The sequence below is a fragment of the Bufo gargarizans genome, chromosome 1 (assembly GCF_014858855.1).
Source record: "Bufo gargarizans isolate SCDJY-AF-19 chromosome 1, ASM1485885v1, whole genome shotgun sequence".
Taxonomy (NCBI): Eukaryota; Metazoa; Chordata; class Amphibia; order Anura; family Bufonidae; genus Bufo; species Bufo gargarizans.
Genome location: NC_058080.1, coordinates 349781538 through 349800540, shown reverse-complemented (window position 1 = coordinate 349800540; position 19003 = coordinate 349781538). Strand labels below are relative to the sequence as shown.

At 41.0% G+C, this 19003-nt stretch overlaps 1 protein-coding gene across 1 annotated transcript in view; it reads right to left on the bottom strand.

Annotated features, from left to right (window-relative positions):
* PIAS4 (protein inhibitor of activated STAT 4) overlaps positions 1-8212 on the bottom strand; it is a 95134-nt gene extending 86922 nt beyond the window's left edge. The window contains exon 1 of the mRNA XM_044268460.1: positions 8174-8212. Coding sequence (XP_044124395.1) covers positions 8174-8197 — 24 coding nt within the window. The 5' untranslated portion in view covers positions 8198-8212. The remainder of the gene's footprint in view (positions 1-8173) is intronic.
* Between the last annotated feature and the right edge of the window lie 10791 nt (positions 8213-19003).

The window sequence follows — 19003 nt, the reverse complement described above, 5'->3', positions numbered from 1 at the left end:
GCTCACAGTGAATTACATCCCGGCCCCGCCTCCACCAATTCGGCGCTGCTTTCTTGCTGTAATCTCGCGGGATCCCTTGGGCCCGCGGCGCACGCCGGATGACGGGAGTGGAGAAGTCTCCTCAGAGAAGGTGTGTAAATGTGCACACACCGCTGGCTTCATAACTCACAGAGGGGCACCTGGCAGCATGGCACAGTGGTAATACACAGGGGACTGGCATGGCAGCAAATCCTTCATAGGGGCCCAGCCTGGGGGACAAAATAATGACATATATAGGGGCAAAGTGAAAATAATTGAAATATATACAGAGCGGGCAAAAAATGTAATATATACACAGGGGACAAATGTAATATATACAGAGGGGGCAAAATGGATTTATATAAAGGCAGGGGCGTAACGATCGCAGGCGCAGAGGGTATATATATATACATTTTGCCCCCTCTGTATATATTACATTTGTCTCCTGTGTATATATTACATTTTTTGACCGCTCTGTATATATTTCATGATTTTGCCCCCAAGGCCGGGCCTCTATGAAGGATTTGATGCCATGCCAGTCCCCTGTGTATGACTGGTGGGGGGGGGCCCAATTCAAAGTTTGCCCCGGGGCCCAAAGAACTCTAGCTACGCCTCTGGCGCCAATCAGAATCTAGAGACATATCTGCGCTGTTTTGTGGAGGAGAATCAGGAGGATTGGTGATCTTTTTTGTCCCTTGCTGAGTTTGCTTTAAATAACTGTCGTCAGGAGTCCTCTGATAAGTCACCATTTTTTGGTGCCTATGGGTTTCATCCGCAGTTTGGGACTTTCTCGGGAGAGGGGTCTTCTGGTTTACCTGATGAGGACAGATTCTCCTCATCTTTGTCATTGATTTGGCAAAAGATTCAGGATAATCTAAAGAGCATGAGTGAGAGATATAAGCGTGTGGCAGATAAGAGACGTGTGCCTGGTCCGGACCTGAATGTGGGTGATCTGGTGTGGTTGTCTACCAAGAATATCAAATTGAAGGTTCCCTCCTGGAAGTTGGGTCCTAAGTTTATTGGGCCTTACAAAATCCTGTCTGTCATCAATCCTGTTGCCTACCGTCTTGATCTTCCTCAGACTTTGAAGATCCATAATGTTTTTCATAAGTCCTTATTAAAACCTTATGTTCAACCCATTGTACCCTCGTCTTTGCCTCCTCCTCCGATTATGGTTGATGGTAATCTTGAATTTCAGGTCTCTAGGATTGTGGATTCTCGTGTTGTCCGCGGTTCTCTCCAGTACCTCGTTCATTGGGAGGGTTATGGTCCTGAGGAGAGGATGTGGGTCCCAGTGACGGACATTAAGGCCACTCGTCTCATCAGGGCTTTCCATAGGTCCCATCCTGAGAAGGTGGGCTCTGAGTGTCCGGAGTCCACTCGTAGAGGGAGGGGTACTGTCACAACCAGACATCTGAGAAGCTCTGACAGATGCCTTTCAGAACCTCCTCCTTGAGCTTTCTTTGTTTTGGTTTTCAGTTCCTCATCTCGTTAACCTCTCTCAGCTGTCTTGTAGTTGGACTGATTGCATCCCTTTAAATTCCCCCCCATAATGCATTAGTGTGCGATTTATACAACTTCCTGGAGTGTGTGTGCATGCTGATCCTATTTCCCAGTTTTCTACAAGATAAGTGTTGTACATTCATTTGTTATTTTCTGTTTGCTGGATCCCAGGTGACCCTGACTCCCTTCGTGTCTAGTGTAGGGAGCCGGTGGTCGTGTCCGCTCACTATTATAGGGTGTTTAGGTGTTATACAGTCGAGGTACGAGGATATGCGATCATCTACCATTGGGATGTTCGCATAGGCTGAGCAGTCAGGGAGAGTGCCAGGTCTTATGCAGGGGTCTCCCTTTTTGTTCCTTAGTTTTGGATCCAGTGACTCATATGTTCATTTTGTATTGTCTTGTTACCTGTACACCTTCCGTGACATTAGGTGATTGTATAGTATAATATATAAATAAAAAATAAATTAAATTGAATTAGATATAAATCGAATTGTTGGAAATTAAATGAACGAATATATACAGTACAGACCAAAAGTTTGGAAACGTTGCTGTATGACATGTGTTGTTAAATAGCACATTTTTTCATCTTTAAGGAGTGCCGCGGAATTTCATTACTTGTTCATCACCCTGAATCGAGGGATCACCACTGGCATCCATCTTTCAGTTGGCAAAGGAGTGCTGCCCTGCTTTTTATGTATGTGTATATATATATATATATATATATGTCTATACCAGAAATAGGACAGCACTCCAAGACTTGAAAAAACTGTGTCTTTATTCACCCATGTGAAGCAGTAGTGACGTTTCAGCTCACAACTGAGCCTTTCTCAAGCAAAGAAATACAAGCTTGTGCCTTCCTTAAATAGCACTCGAATAATCAGGTGACCAATGAACATACAGATCAAAAACATGTGACCAATTAACATGTGAAGACCATTTACCTAATTGAGTCATGTGAACAATTACATATGCAAACTATCCTAACACTTGATAGATAAGATTGCACATATTTGTGTTACATCCAAACACTTTACATTTAATAGTGTATTTACCAAAGTGCGTATGTACGCAACCACAGTGGATTTAATCGATGTGAAATTAATAAATAATATATAAATAATTAAAATCATCAACCACGTAGACTGAAAGAAAAGGGCGTTTGACTATGTCCGATAATACCGCACGTCGATGTGAATACTGGCCAAAAGTGGCATTTTTAACTAGTACTGCACATACCTCTCACGCCAAGTTGCGCATGCAGCCCGGCTCCACTACATCGCCAATAGCCCGGCTCCACTGTATTTCCTATGTGGAAGCCAGCGCATGCGCATAGTGTGACCTCGACTTAGAAGTGTCATCTTTGTTTCTGGAAGGGTACCAGTATTACCAATGTGTCAACGTAACTATCCGGGCCAATCGGAGAAGGATCCAACCTCCCGGATGGATCAACCCCTCCAAAGTTGTGGTCAGGTAAGGGGGACACCACACGTAAATGTGGTATACCCCGAACCATCTCACCATAACGGTCCATAGATAGTCTAATGGGGATCTCCCATGTATATCGCTTGCTAGCAGAGATTCATTTGACACAAAGTGGAAACAATACCGCAGGAAAAAACATCCAGTTCATTCTATACGAATGGAACACCGCGAACTGTCACATACAGTACAGACCAAAAGTTTGGACACACCTTCTCATTCAAAGAGAATAAGTGCTTTGCACACTCTTGGCATTCTCTTGATGAGCTTCAAGAGGTAGTCACCTGAAATGGTCTTCCAACAGCCTTGAAGGAGTTCCCAGAGATGCTTAGCACTTGTTGGCCAAAAGTTTGGACACACCTTCTCATTCAAAGAGTTTTCTTTATTTTCATGACTATGAAAATTGTAGATTCACACTAAAGGCATCAAAACTATGAATCAACACATGTGGAATTATATACATAACAAAAAAGTGTAAAACAACTGAAAATATGTCATATTCTAGGTTCTTCAAAGTAGCCACCTTTTGCTTCGATTACTGCTTTGCACACTCTTGATGAGCTTCAAGAGGTAGTCACCTGAAATGGTCTTCCAACAGTCTCGAAGGAGTTCCCAAAGATGCTTAGCACTGCGGTCCAGCTCACCCCAAACCATCTCGATTGGGTTCAGGTCCGGTGACTGTGGAGGCCAGGCCGTAGTCACCTGAAATGGTTTTCACGTCACAGGTGTGCCTTGTCAGGTTTAATAAGTGGGATTTCTTGCCTTATAAATGGGGTTGGGACCATCAGTTGCGTTGTGGAGAAGTCAGGTGGATACACAGCTGATAGTCCTACTGAATAGACTGTTAGAATTTGTATTATGGCAAGAAAAAAGCAGCTAAGTAAAGAGAAACGAGTGGACATCATTAATTTATGAAATTAAGGTCAGTCAGTCCGAAAAATTGGGAAAACTTTGAAAGTGTCCCCAAGTGCAGTCACAAAAACCATCAAGCGCTACAAAGAAACTGGCTCACATGTGGACCACCCCAGGAAAGGAAGACCAAGAGTCACCTCTGCTGCGGAGGATAAGTTCATCCGAGTCACCAGCCTCAGAAATCGCAGGTTAACAGCAGCTCAGATTAGAGACCAGGTCAATGCCACATAGAGTTCTAGCAGCAGACACATCTCTAGAACAACTGTTAAGAGGAGACTGTGTGAATCAGGCCTTCATGGTAGAATATCTGCTAGGAAACCACTGCTAAGGACAGGCAACAAGCAGAAGAGACTTGTTTGGGCTAAAGAACACAAGGAATGGACATTAGACCAGTGGAAATCTGTGCTTTGGTCTGATGAGTCCAAATTTGATATCTTTGGTTCCAACCACCGTGTCTTTGTGCGACGCAGAAAAGGTGAACGGATGGACTCTACATGCCTGGTTCCCACCGTGAAGCATGGAGGAGGAGGTGTGATGGTGTGGGGGTGACACTGTTGGGGATTTATTCAAAATTTAAGGCATACTGAACCAGCATGGCTACCACAGCATCTTGCAGTGGCATGCTATTCCATCCGGTTTGCGTCTAGTTGGACCATCATTTATTTTTCAACAGGACAATGACCCCAAACACATCTCCAGGCTGTGTAAGGGCCATTTGACCATGAAGGAGAGTGATGGGGTGCTGCGCCAGATGACCTGGCCTCAACAGTCACCGGACCTGAACCTAATCGAGATGGTTTGGGGTGAGCTGCACCGCAGAGTGAAGGGCCAACAAGTGCTAAGCATCTCTGGGAACTCCTTCAAGACTGTTGGAAGACCATTTCAGGTGACTACCTCTTGAAGCTCATCAAGAGAATGCCAAGAGTGTGTGAAAGGGATTTTTCATAATCTTGTATATATATAGTAGCTCACCCCTCCTGATAACATGAACAGGTGCTCACACTAAGGTGTGGTTCACCCCAACCACATTAGAGTATATAGGAGAAAGTGTGATATAGTGGGCACTCAATATCTGCAGCTACACATAGGGTACAACACATTTATTACATGACATCATATAACATTTGAATACAATTCTATAAAATCTCATAAAATTTTGCAGTTTTGAGAAAGACAAATGATAAAAATTGATAAAATGAATAAAAATGAATATCCTGTATTGGAAATTCATTAAATCAAATATCCATATACTCTCCAAAAAGTTCCTTTAAAATATCTTCACACCGGTCGATGGTATGTGAACAATAATATAATTCATCTGGTGCCAAATGTTCAATGTGCTGTGTCCATGTTATTCACAGGTACATATAGTCAGGGTGGTATTGGTGAATCAGGGGTTAGTTTAATGCATGTGTATTAATCGTACTTACTGCTAGTAGCCCGATCTTTTTCTGTTCCTGACTGTAATGGCGTCCCACTACAAGTCAGGTCACTCACCCCTCTTCTTCTGCCCGATATCGTATGCAGGTCTGCGGCTTGTCCTGGTCTCGATTACCGCATTGCTTGGTGGAGTTCTTCCGGTTTCTGTTCAGCGTCCCACGTGTTGAAGGTATCTCACGTGATCGGAGCTTGGAGGAATTCCATGTGATCTGTGCTCTGTTCAGGAGGCGGTACCAGCCTCTATACGAACAATTGCTCTCACAGATATTCCATAAAACTTTTTCGCAATACTGCCGGTAGTTGAGATACTGTACAGTGTCTTCTTAATGCCGGGATCTCATCCGCTATCGCTATACGCGTTTCGGGGTCACGTACCCCTTCATCAGTAGCTGGTGTTTGAGATCCTCCTTGCTTCCTTATATACTCATATAGGTTCCACCCTTTATTCTGATTGAAGTTCTTTATAAAATCTGGTTCGGAACTTATGAGATTTGGAGTTAGTTCACTTCATTATTCGCATCTGGATATATTCGTATGTAATTTTCGTACGATATTTTTATACGATTTTTTACACTTAGTATTCTCATCTCGCTATAAAGTTACAGGTTCAATATCTTCATCTATGATAATCACTTAATTGTACATATTCGCAAGATTATAAACACTCTCTACCATTAACACAATTAATATCCAATGCTCATAAAATTGTGGATATTTTCTACCATAATTTATAATAACATACATAAACTACTTAAGATCAATAATAAAATAATAAATTATTTTTATAATGCTAAAATTTTTATTTTATTGAGTAATATATTTGATTCGCTGTTTGTTCATTTCTCGACTGTACGTTTGCTGAGGGAGTAAGGGTGAGGGGCCCCACATCAAGAGGAGATCGGCATGTCTATAATATAGCAAAACACCAAACCTCATGTTATAGGAATCCAAATATCTCGAAGTCCGCGTTTAGACCTTCAGGTTGCAAGGTGTTAAAATCATATATACACCTTGCTTCCTGTCGCGACATATTCAAGATATGGTCCCCTCCTCTCCAGTGTACATCAATCTTTTCAAACACAAAGGAATTTCAACAAAGAAGGATCCTCATTATGATAAATTTTAAAATGTTTTGACAGTGAATGCTTCTCATATCCTGACCTAATTTTCGTCATGTGCTCTCCTATCCTGGTTTTTAAGAATCTTTTCGTACGTCCTATATATTGTTTTCTACAAGGGCATTCAATTAAATATAGGACGTTGGATGTGTTGCAGGATAAAAATTTGTCAATTTCATATGAGAATGTACTCGTAGTGGAGGAGGCCTTATTGGTCTTTTTAGGAAATTTCGTATTCTTACAATTATTGCACTTATTACATCTGTAAAATCCCTTTAAATTAAATATATTATGATTGGTATTTTTTTTCCCATTTTTTATTGTTGGTGCTACCTTTTAAAGCTAGATTTGGAGCCTACGTATATACCATTCGGGGACCCTTAGTTAAATAAGGTCCTGTCATTTTGTCTTTAACGACATGATGCCAGTGATTATTTATAATGGTTTCAATTTTCTTGTATTGTGCGCTATAGGGTAGAAGAATCCTCATTAGATCGTCTGTTTTTTCATCTGTTTCTTTGTCTGTCCCTAAACTCTCTTTTTCTTCGAAGAATACTCCTCTATCCATGTTATATACTTCTTTGAGGGATTTATCCACCTGTTTGGCGGAGTATTTTTTGATAAGGAATTGTTCTTTCATATCTGCCGCTTCTCTAATGTAATCTTCTTCCTTTGTGCAATTGCGCCTTAACCTTCTAAATTGCCCCTTGGGGATGTTCAACAACCACCTTGGTAGATGGCAGCTTGTGTATAAAATATAACTATTTCTGGCTACCTCTTTCTGATATGTGTGGCATATTAGTTTTTCATCCTCCACTTTAATAGTCAAATCTAGAAATTCTATCTGTTTTTTACTTGTACTTAATTTAAATCTTATATTATTTTCATTTGTATTTATCTCATTTAAAAACAGTGATAGTTCTTCTTCCGTTCCATGCCATATAAAAATCACATCATCTGTAAATCTTGTGTTTTGATGTAACACAAATATGTGCAATCTTATGTATCAAGTGTTAGGATATTTTGCATATGTAATTGCTCACATGACTCAGGTAAATGGTCTTCACGTGTTAATTGGTCACATGTTTTTGATCTGTATGTTCATTGGTCACCTGATTATTCGAGTGCTATTTAAGGAAGGCACAAGCTTGTATTTCTTTGCTTGAGAAAGGCTCAGTTGTGAGCTGAAACGCCGCTACTGCTTCACATGGGTGAATAAAGACAGTTTTTTCAAGTCTTGGAGTGCTGTCTTATTTCTGGTATGTATGTATGTATATATATATATATATATATATATATATATATAAAATAAAAGAATTCCGCAGCACATCCACGTAGTAAAGAAAATGAAAAAAACTTTATTCACCAAGCATGCGACGTTTCAATCCTCTCAATGGGATTTTCCTCAAGCAGTGACATAGTGGGCAGTGCTCTATGCCTATTTAAGCACAATCTCATAATTGAACAATCCATAGTTAAATTACATTCATTACTAGTAATATATATAAAAAAATCATAATACAAGCAGTGTCAATAGTATATTAATACAATCAAATCCTATCACAGATTTATGTGCAGTGATACAGTGTACATAATACCCCTAACCTGTCTAATATACAATATACAAAGACAATACTTTAATAACGATCATAATTGATTCAGGTGTCGATCATATAAATAACTAAAATGTGCAGGTGTACCTTCAGTAGAATGATGAACAACATTGTAGAGACGTACGGAGGGGTCAGTACTCGTGGATGCCGGCGTCTCAGGCATACCATTGCGCATGTCTGAAGGACCTTCCTGGGACTTCTAATCACCTGATCTCTCATCTCAGACATGCATTACACTGCGCATGTCTAAGGACCTTCAGGAATGTAGACACTCCCCCGGTCATGTGTTAGAGTATATCACATGATCGGAATAGACAACCAGGAACTCCAAGTGTTCGATAATGATACAGGCATATGTGTAACTCTGTTCATATGTTAATATAGATGTTAAAGATGTGAATATATAAACATATAAACAATGCACACATTAAGTTCCTAGGCCGCACTGTCTATATTAAAGATATATAGCCATCCCAAAAAAAGATTTTTTTGGGGGGGGATCAAGAATACAGGCATAAGAAAAAATATACCAACAATGCGACTTGGCAGAGACTAATCGCACTCCACATTGTGTCGACTCACCCGGAAAGAAACATGTATGAGCTAATGATCTCTCAGGGAGAAATACGTGACCCTATATAACTGGAAGTACCATTATTATATGCGTAGAGGCTTTATGTGATAAGCGAAAAATTTTGCCGCTTCTCCAATGCAATCTTAGATTCAGTATAGTAATTATTCAGTGGTCCCCTAGTCTAATCGAGGAGTTCAGTACATGTGACTGATGTTGTCATCATACAGTCACAAGCTGAGTTACCCCCCTGTTTGTTGGATACCATTCCTGGAATTCCAACATGGCAGATCGGGATCATCCTCTAGATTACGGGGTACACTATCTATATCCACTATCTATATCCGTAAAAATTGTCACTTCTCTCCCCGAGATCAGTCACTCAAAAGGTCAATCCATATGGGAATCTAAACTTGTGGATGTATCGATCAGATAACCCCAAGTCACATAGCTCCTTCACATATACCCATATGCATGTATATAGATCCAAAAGAACGCATAACTGGACAAAGCAGCCAAGGAAATAATCGATCAATTTGTAAGGATAACCTGTTTATATATTAGATCAAGTCATAAGTCGTGCCACGTGCAAAGCATGTTCACGTGTCTTGCTGTGCTCAGAGCACAACTCTATAAGTGTTTGTAAACAAAATTTGTACTTGAAAACAGGGAAAATAAAAAAATCTGTATACATGAGTCCCATGATAGTCCAATGAGTAGACCTTCCATCGTTCGTCTCTACTGTAAATGCGCATAATGTTCACCATAGTCCTGAGGGTAATAAAAACAATATGTAAAACATAAGATCTCCCTGTTCAATGAGCAGGGGGCACAACCACATATTATTCCATTCAAGAGCAGACAAGCAGAATCATGGGTGCAATCACCTAGGACAATAACCAGGGCCTATAGTCTACATTTAATCCCTGTGGTCTTACTGTATTGAGTTTAGCAATCCATTGCATCTCACATTTTTTGAGAAGAGCATGTCTATCCCCACCCCTCAGTGGAGTAGGAATATGATCAACTAACATGCATTTAAGGTCCCTCTCCTTGTGGCCCATATCAGTAAAATGTTTTGGGACTGGAAGATCCATCCGTTTTTTACGGATGGTGTAGCGGTGCTGGTTAATTCTACTTTTGAAGTCCCATGAGGTCTCTCCAATATATAATAATTGACATGGGCACCAAAGGATGTATATAACAAATGAGGATTCACATGTCAAAAAGTGCTTTATGTAGTATTTTTTCTGTGTCTGCGGATGTACAAAAACACCGCCTTTTTGCATGTATCTACAATTAATGCAGTTTAAACATGGAAAACTTCCCAATTTGGGCTTACGCAAAAAAGTTTGGCCCAGCTCTTTTTGTGGACCTATATCAGTGTGGATTAATCTATCCTTAAGGTTCTTGGTTCTTTTATATGACATGAGGGGAGGAAGGTGGAATTCCTCAATCCCCTCATGTCCACTCTTCAAGACCGACCAATGTTTTAAAATGATTTGTCGAATGTGTGTACTTTCTTCTGTGTATACCGTCACTAGAGGAATTCTCTTGTTTTGTTTGTTAATGTTGTTGTCCCTTTTAGTCAGGAGGTCGGCACGTGATTTGTCCTGAATAGAAATGAGATGTTGTTCCAATAGGGATACTGGATAGTCCCTGTCTATAAAGGACTGTGTCATATCTTTTAGAACCCCTGATAATTCATCATTATTGCTCACTATACGTTTTGCGCGGTAAAATTGACTCAACGGAAGGGATTTGACCATGGCTCTGGGGTGTGCACTGTTGTATCTCAATAATGTATTGCGATCGGTAGGCTTAGTATATAAGCTCGTTGATAGCACACGATCATGTAAGGAAACAACCGTGTCCAAAAAATGTATTTTTTCACACGAGTGTTCCGACGTAAATTTGATATCAGGATCAATGGTGTTGAGAAATTGAAAAAACTCCATAAGTGCATCCTCCGACCCCGTCCAGATCAAAAAAATATCATCTATGTATCGCCACCACCTCAGAACTTGTCGGAAGTGGGGCGATACATAGATGTATGTCTCCTCGAGGAAGGAGACCGCCATGTTGGCGTAAGTCGGGGCTACATTGGACCCCATGGCGGTCCCCTTCCTCTGGAGATAAAAATGGTCTCCAAACAGAAAATAGTTACAAGTTAATACCAAATGTAAAAGCTGTAGTAAAAAATCTTGACATTCAGCTGAGAAAGTGGACTGGGATAAGGCCTTAGTTACTACCTCAATCCCAAATTCATGTCGAATTGAGGTATACAGACTAGTAATATCAAGCGATGCTAAAATAATATCTGATGTTAAAGTAATCTCTTGTAATTTCTTTAAGAAATCTGAGGTGTCTTGAATGTATGACTGAGCCGACAATGCATATTGTCTCAACACTCTATCAAGAAAGATTGAAATGTTGGACAAAAGGGATCCTCGGCCAGACACAATGGGCCTTCCGGGAGGGTTATTAAGACATTTATGGATCTTGGGTAATAAGTACAAAAGAGGTGTAACAGGATGTGAAATAGAAAGGAAGGTTCTGAGCTTGTCATCAATGATGCCAGCTGTGCTGGCTTCCTGTAGCAAGCTCTGAATCCTCCGTTCAATGTCCCATTTTGGATCCGTATGCAACCTCTGGTACACCTCACAATCATTCAGCTGTCTGTTGGCCTCTGCAATGTATTGGTGAGTGTCCATGACCACAGTCGCCCCGCCCTTATCAGCAGGCTTGATGGTAAGACTGTGGTCATGGACCAACTCATTAACAGCACGCCACTCCGTCTGTGTGATGTTTGGATGCAAAAACCCTTTCCTTTCCTTCAATTTCAACATGTTAATGTCTTTCATTACCGCTTCAGCAAATAAATCAATAGCAGGAGATGACACAGGTGGAATAAAGTCACTTTTGTTAAACAATTTATAATCACTCAATTTCAATTCAGTATTACTACACATGTTACCCACAGAAGGATGTGTTGAAAACCAGGTCCTAAGCCTCAGTCTACGGAAAAACTGATGTAAATCAGCTTCTAGTTGTAACCAATCAGTGTTACTGTTGGGACAAAAGCTTAGACCCTTGGCCAAGACATCCAACTGTGTGTCTGATAAAACATGGGAGGAGATATTTACCACAGTGTTGTTATCATTTAATTGCGTTTTTTGGTCAATATTCTTTTGCTCCTTGTTTTTGTGTCGGAAGCGGTGGCGTTTCCTTCCTCCACGTCTCGTTCGCTTCTTCCTAACAAGTTCATTGTATCCTCTAAAAAAGGTTCTGTAGAGGCATTATTCTGTGAATTTTGAGTTTGAGTCAAGTCCCTTTTCAGATTTTTCTTTCCAATCTTTTGAGTGCGTTGTTGTGACTGATGGTTAATTGTCCAATTATACACATTCCCTGAGTTATAATCCAACGCATCACGTTGCCATTTGCTGCGTTTGGTATCCTGAATTTCAACTTTTAATTTATCCAGGTGTGGCTGTAACTTGGACAAATAATCCCGATATTCATCTGTGGATAATAACGAACTCAGTGTACCTTGTAAAGAATCATGTTTTTCTGTAGTGTCGGCCAAATCCTTTTGCAAAAATTCCATATTTAATAATATGAGATCCAATGCAAATTTGTTCGCAATGGATTCATACTTCAAACGAAATTCATTTTCATGCATATACATGGTTGGTTGAGAATGTGTCCTTAAACCACGAGGTATCCTGCCGGTTTTAAAATACTCACTCAATGTAGTGAGGTGCAAATCCAAACTCACCAATTTTTTGGTAATTCTTTCAAAGTCCCGTTTCGTATCCGTAATATTGGGAGTGGACAAAAACTCTGCATCTCCTTTGTGTGCACCAAGGATTCTGCTTGCCTGCTCCTGGGAATAAGAAAAGACGCCTGGTGTAGAAAAGTCCTCAGTGGGAAGATTTGTATCCGAAGTCATCTGGTAAATCTTGGTGTGCTCAGCTCCACTAGATTCAATAGCAATAAAAAAGGAATGTGGTGGTGGGGATAGACATGCTCTTCTCAAAAAATGTGAGATGCAATGGATTGCTAAACTCAATACAGTAAGACCACAGGGATTAAATGTGGACTATAGGCCCTGGTTATTGTCCTAGGTGATTGCACCCATGATTCTGCTTGTCTGCTCTTGAATGGAATAATATGTGGTTGTGCCCCCTGCTCATTGAACAGGGAGATCTTATGTTTTACATATTGTTTTTATTACCCTCAGGACTATGGTGAACATTATGCGCATTTACAGTAGAGACGAACGATGGAAGGTCTACTCATTGGACTATCATGGGACTCATGTATACAGATTTTTTTATTTTCCCTGTTTTCAAGTACAAATTTTGTTTACAAACACTTATAGAGTTGTGCTCTGAGCACAGCAAGACACGTGAACATGCTTTGCACGTGGCACGACTTATGACTTGATCTAATATATAAACAGGTTATCCTTACAAATTGATCGATTATTTCCTTGGCTGCTTTGTCCAGTTATGCGTTCTTTTGGATCTATATACATGCATATGGGTATATGTGAAGGAGCTATGTGACTTGGGGTTATCTGATCGATACATCCACAAGTTTAGATTCACATATGGATTGACCTTTTGAGTGACTGATCTCGGGGAGAGAAGTGACAATTTTTACGGATATAGATAGTGGATATAGATAGTGTACCCCGTAATCTAGAGGATGATCCCGATCTGCCATGTTGGAATTCCAGGAATGGTATCCAACAAACAGGGGGGTAACTCAGCTTGTGACTGTATGATGACAACATCAGTCACATGTACTGAACTCCTCGATTAGACTAGGGGACCACTGAATAATTACTATACTGAATCTAAGATTGCATTGGAGAAGCGGCAAAATTTTTCGCTTATCACATAAAGCCTCTACGCATATAATAATGGTACTTCCAGTTATATAGGGTCACGTATTTCTCCCTGAGAGATCATTAGCTCATACATGTTTCTTTCCGGGTGAGTCGACACAATGTGGAGTGCGATTAGTCTCTGCCAAGTCGCATTGTTGGTATATTTTTTCTTATGCCTGTATTCTTGATCCCCCCCCCCAAAAAAAATCTTTTTTGGGGATGGCTATATATCTTTAATATAGACAGTGCGGCCTAGGAACTTAATGTGTGCATTGTTTATATGTTTATATATTCACATCTTTAACATCTATATTAACATATGAACAGAGTTACACATATGCCTGTATCATTATCGAACACTTGGAGTTCCTGGTTGTCTATTCCGATCATGTGATATACTCTAACACATGACCGGGGGAGTGTCTACATTCCTGAAGGTCCTTAGACATGCGCAGTGTAATGCATGTCTGAGATGAGAGATCAGGTGATTAGAAGTCCCAGGAAGGTCCTTCAGACATGCGCAATGGTATGCCTGAGACGCCGGCATCCACGAGTACTGACCCCTCCGTACGTCTCTACAATGTTGTTCATCATTCTACTGAAGGTACACCTGCACATTTTAGTTATTTATATGATCGACACCTGAATCAATTATGATCGTTATTAAAGTATTGTCTTTGTATATTGTATATTAGACAGGTTAGGGGTATTATGTACACTGTATCACTGCACATAAATCTGTGATAGGATTTGATTGTATTAATATACTATTGACACTGCTTGTATTATGATTTTTTTATATATATTACTAGTAATGAATGTAATTTAACTATGGATTGTTCAATTATGAGATTGTGCTTAAATAGGCATAGAGCACTGCCCACTATGTCACTGCTTGAGGAAAATCCCATTGAGAGGATTGAAACGTCGCATGCTTGGTGAATAAAGTTTTTTTCATTTTCTTTACTACGTGGATGTGCTGCGGAATTCTTTTATTTTATATTGTTGGAGGTGGATCGCCTACTCAGCCGCTGGCACTCCGAGTATACTACACAGACAGTGGTGCTGCCCACATTCCTTTTTTATATATATATATATATATATATATATATATATGTATATATAAAGCAGGGCAGCACTCCTTTGCCAACTGAAAGATGGGTGCCAGTGGTGATCCCTCGATTCATGGTGATGAACAAGTAATGAGATTCCGCGGCACTCCTTAAAGATGAAAAAAATGTGCTATTTAACAACACATGTCATACAGAAACGTTTCGGTTCTCTCTCAGAACCTTTTTCAAGCCAAGTCACTTGGCTTGAAAAAGGTTCTGAGAGAGAACCGAAACGTTTCTGTATGACATGTGTGAATAAATAGCATTTTTTTTTTCATCTTTAAGGGGAACCTGTCACCTGGATTTTGTGTATAGCGATGAGGACATGGGTTGCTAGATGGCCGCTAGCACATCCGCAATACCCAGTCCCCATAGCTTTGTGTGCTTTTATTGTGTAAAAAAACTATTTGATACATATGCAAATTAACATAAGTCATATTTTCAAGCTCTGACTCATCTTAGGTTAATTTGCATATGTATCAAATCGGTTTTTATACACAATAAAAGCACACAGAGCTATGGGGACTGGTCACTGGATATTACAGATGTGCTAGCGGCAATCTAGCAACCCATGTCCTCAGCTCTATACCCAAAATCTAGGTGACAGGTTCCCTTTAAGGAGTGCCGCGGATTTTCATTACATATACATATATATATATATATATATATATATATATATATATACAAAGAAACAAGGAGTAAACCCAGGGTGTCCCTAAAAAAGGGGGAGAGGCAAGAACACAGTGTTCATCCAGTATACCCCCGATAGGGACACTCAAAAAATGAAACTCGGCAAAAAAGCTCCCGAGCTATAGGCAGAAACAAAGGAAAACGGAGCTCATGATACCAAAAAAGTAATATATAATTTATTGAAGCATGATAAAATAACATAGGTAAAAGACATAAATAAATGATGCCATAGACAAGATTAGAAGCGGAGGACAGAAAAAAGAAGAGACGCCACCCTGGGGGCAAAAACACACGGATCCAAAATACATGGTACAAAAAAATATATATATATAAGGTACATGAACATCAAATAAGGAGTCAATGCTCAAGGTCATGTACGGTGTGCAGATGATATACAGTACCTGGTGAGCCACCTGTCTAGCGCTAAAACACCTCTGTATGTATCATGGAATCTAGTCATTGGTGTGCAGGCAGCCAGTGCAATTAAGCGTTGTACTGCAGACCAATGAAACAAAAAAAAAAGGGGATAACGGTAATAGCAATGACCAGAGGGAAACAGCAGGAGACAGGAACTCACCAAAGATAGGAGCCGTGTGCCAGAGCGACCAGGGTGGCGCTACCCCAACGCGCGTTTCGTTTTTGACCCCCTGACGAAGGTACGCCGAAACGCGCGTTGGGCACTCCTTAAAGGGAACCTGTCACCTAGATTTTGGGTATAGAGCTGAGGACATGGGTTGCTAGATTGCCGCTAGCACATCTGTAATATCCAGTGACCAGTCCCCATAGCTCTGTGTGCTTTTATTGTGTATAAAAACCGATTTGATACATATGCAAATTAACCTAAGATGAGTCAGAGCTTGAAAATATGACTTATGTTAATTTGCATATGTATCAAATAGTTTTTTTACACAATAAAAGCAGGTGACTAGATTCCATGATACATACAGAGGTGTTTTAGCGCTAGACAGGTGGCTCACCAGGTACTGTATATCATCTGCACACCGTACATGACCTTGAGCATTGACTCCTTATTTGATGTTCATGTACCTTATATATATATTTTTTTGTACCATGTATTTTGGATCCGTGTGTTTTTGCCCCCAGGGTGGCGTCTCTTCTTTTTTCTGTCCTCCGCTTCTAATCTTGTCTATGGCATCATTTATTTATGTCTTTTACCTATGTTATTTTATCATGCTTCAATAAATTATATATTACTTTTTTGGTATCATGAGCTCCGTTTTCCTTTGTTTCTATATATATATACAGTACAGACCAAAAGTTTGGACACACCTTCTCATTCAAAGAGTTTTCTTTATTTTCATGACTATGAAAATTGTAGATTCACACTGAAGGCATCAAAACTATGAATTAACACAGCTGATAGTCCTACTGAATAGACTGTTAGAATTTGTATTATGGCAAGAAAAAAGCAGCTAAGTAAAGAAAAACGAGTGGCCATCATTACTTTAAGAAATTAAGGTCAGTCAGTCCGAAAAATTGGGAAAACTTTGAAAGTGTCCCCAAGTGCAGTCACAAAAACCATCAAGCGCTACAAAGAAACTGGCTCACATGCGGACCGCCCCAGGAAAGGAAGACCAAGAGTCACCTCTGCTGCGGAGGATAAGTTCATCCGAGTCACCAGCCTCAGAAATCGCAGGTTAACAACATTAGAGACCAGGTCAATGCCACACAGAGTTCTAGCAGCAGACACATCTCTAGAACAACTGTTAAGAGTAGAGTTGAGCGAACACCTGGATGTTCGGGTTCGAGAAGTTCGGCCGAACTTCCCGGAAATCTTCGGGTTCGGGATCCGAACCCGACCAGAACTTCATCCCGAACCCCATTGAAGTCAATGGGGACCCAAACTTTATGGCACTAAAAAGGCTGTAAAACAGCCCAGGAAAGGGCTAGAGGGCTGCAAAAGGCAGCAACATGTAGGTAAATCCCCTGCAAACTAATGTGGAAACTAATGTGGATAGAGAAATAAATAAAAATAAAATAAATAAAAATTAACCAATATCATTTGGAGAGAGGTCCCATAGCAGAGAATCTGGCTTCACGTCACCCACCACTGTAACAGTCCATTGTCATATATTTAGGCCCCGACACCCAGGCAGAGGAGAAAGGTCCCATAACAGAGAATCTGGCTTCATGTCAGCAGAGAATCAGTCTTCATGTCATAGCAGAGAATCATGCTTCACGTCACCCAACACTGGAACAGTCCATTGTCAGATATTTAGGCCCAGGCACCCAGGCAGAGGAGAGAGGTCCCGTAACAGAGAATCTGGCTTCATATCAGCAGAGAATCAGTCTTCATATCATAGCAGAGAATCATGCTTTACGTCACCCAACACTGGAACAGTCCATTGTCAGATATTTAGGCCCCGGCATCCAGGCAGAGGAGAGAGGTCCTGTAACAGAGAATATGGCTTCATGTCAGCAGAAAATCATGCCTCACGTCACCCAACACTGGAACAGTCCATTGTCAGATATTTAGGCCCCGGCATCCAGGCAGAGGAGAGAGGTCCCGTAACAGAGAATATGGCTTCATGTCAGCAGAGAATCAGTCTTCATGTCATAGCAGAGAATCAGGATTCACGTCACCCCATACTGGAACAGTCCATTGACATATATTTATGGCCCCGGCACCCAGGCAGAGGAGAGAGGTCCCATATCAGAGAATCTGGCTTCATGTCAGCAGAGAATCAGTCTTCATGTCATAGCAGAGAATCATATAATGTGGAGAGAGAATCTGAATCGCACCTCCTCATTCCTATACTAATGACTACTGTACGTATTTTGCAGCATTTCTATTGATAAACATGGCTATACAGCACAAGTATCAAACATTTGCTGTGCCCTAAAAGAGGCATTAGTATACAGTTTGATCAAAGAGCATAGGCCCACTTACCGCGACAAGGTTGCGTCTTGTTAAGTGGGAACCTAGTCTATCCCTAGCGCAGTGCTGTGCGGCGACCACCGCGCCTCCACACCGCACCAGCAGGCAACGGGATCCAACAGCCACAATGCAGCCCCACCGTGAGGCAGAGCCACCTAGGCCTCGGATCCCATCACTCCACCAGCACGGCGCAGAAGCAGCGGCGGCCACAGTCCAGCGCCGCATGTGAACTGGTGCAAAGGGATCACCTGTTCACGGCTTCTCAGGAACTTCAAATGAGATGGGGTAGGAATTATTTAACCCTTTGCAGACTACTGCTAAATTAAAAGCACCTGTGCCACATGGGGAGGAGTGCTGACTCAAGAGGGGGAAAAAAGAAGTAAAGCATATAAATTGTATAATGTGGAGAGAGAATCTGAATCGCACCTCCTCATTCCTATACTAATGACTACTGTACGTATTTTGCAGCATTTCTATTGATAAACATGGCTATACAGCACAAGTATCAAACATTTGCTGTGCCCTAAAAGAGGCATTAGTATACAGTTTGATCAAAGAGCATAGGCCCACTTACCGCGACAAGGTTGCGTCTTGTTAAGTGGGAACCTAGTCTATCCCTAGCGCAGTGCTGTGCGGCGACCACCGCGCCTCCACACCGCACCAGCAGGCAACGGGATCCAACAGCCACAATGCAGCCCCACCGTGAGGCAGAGCCACCTAGGCCTCGGATCCCATCACTCCACCAGCA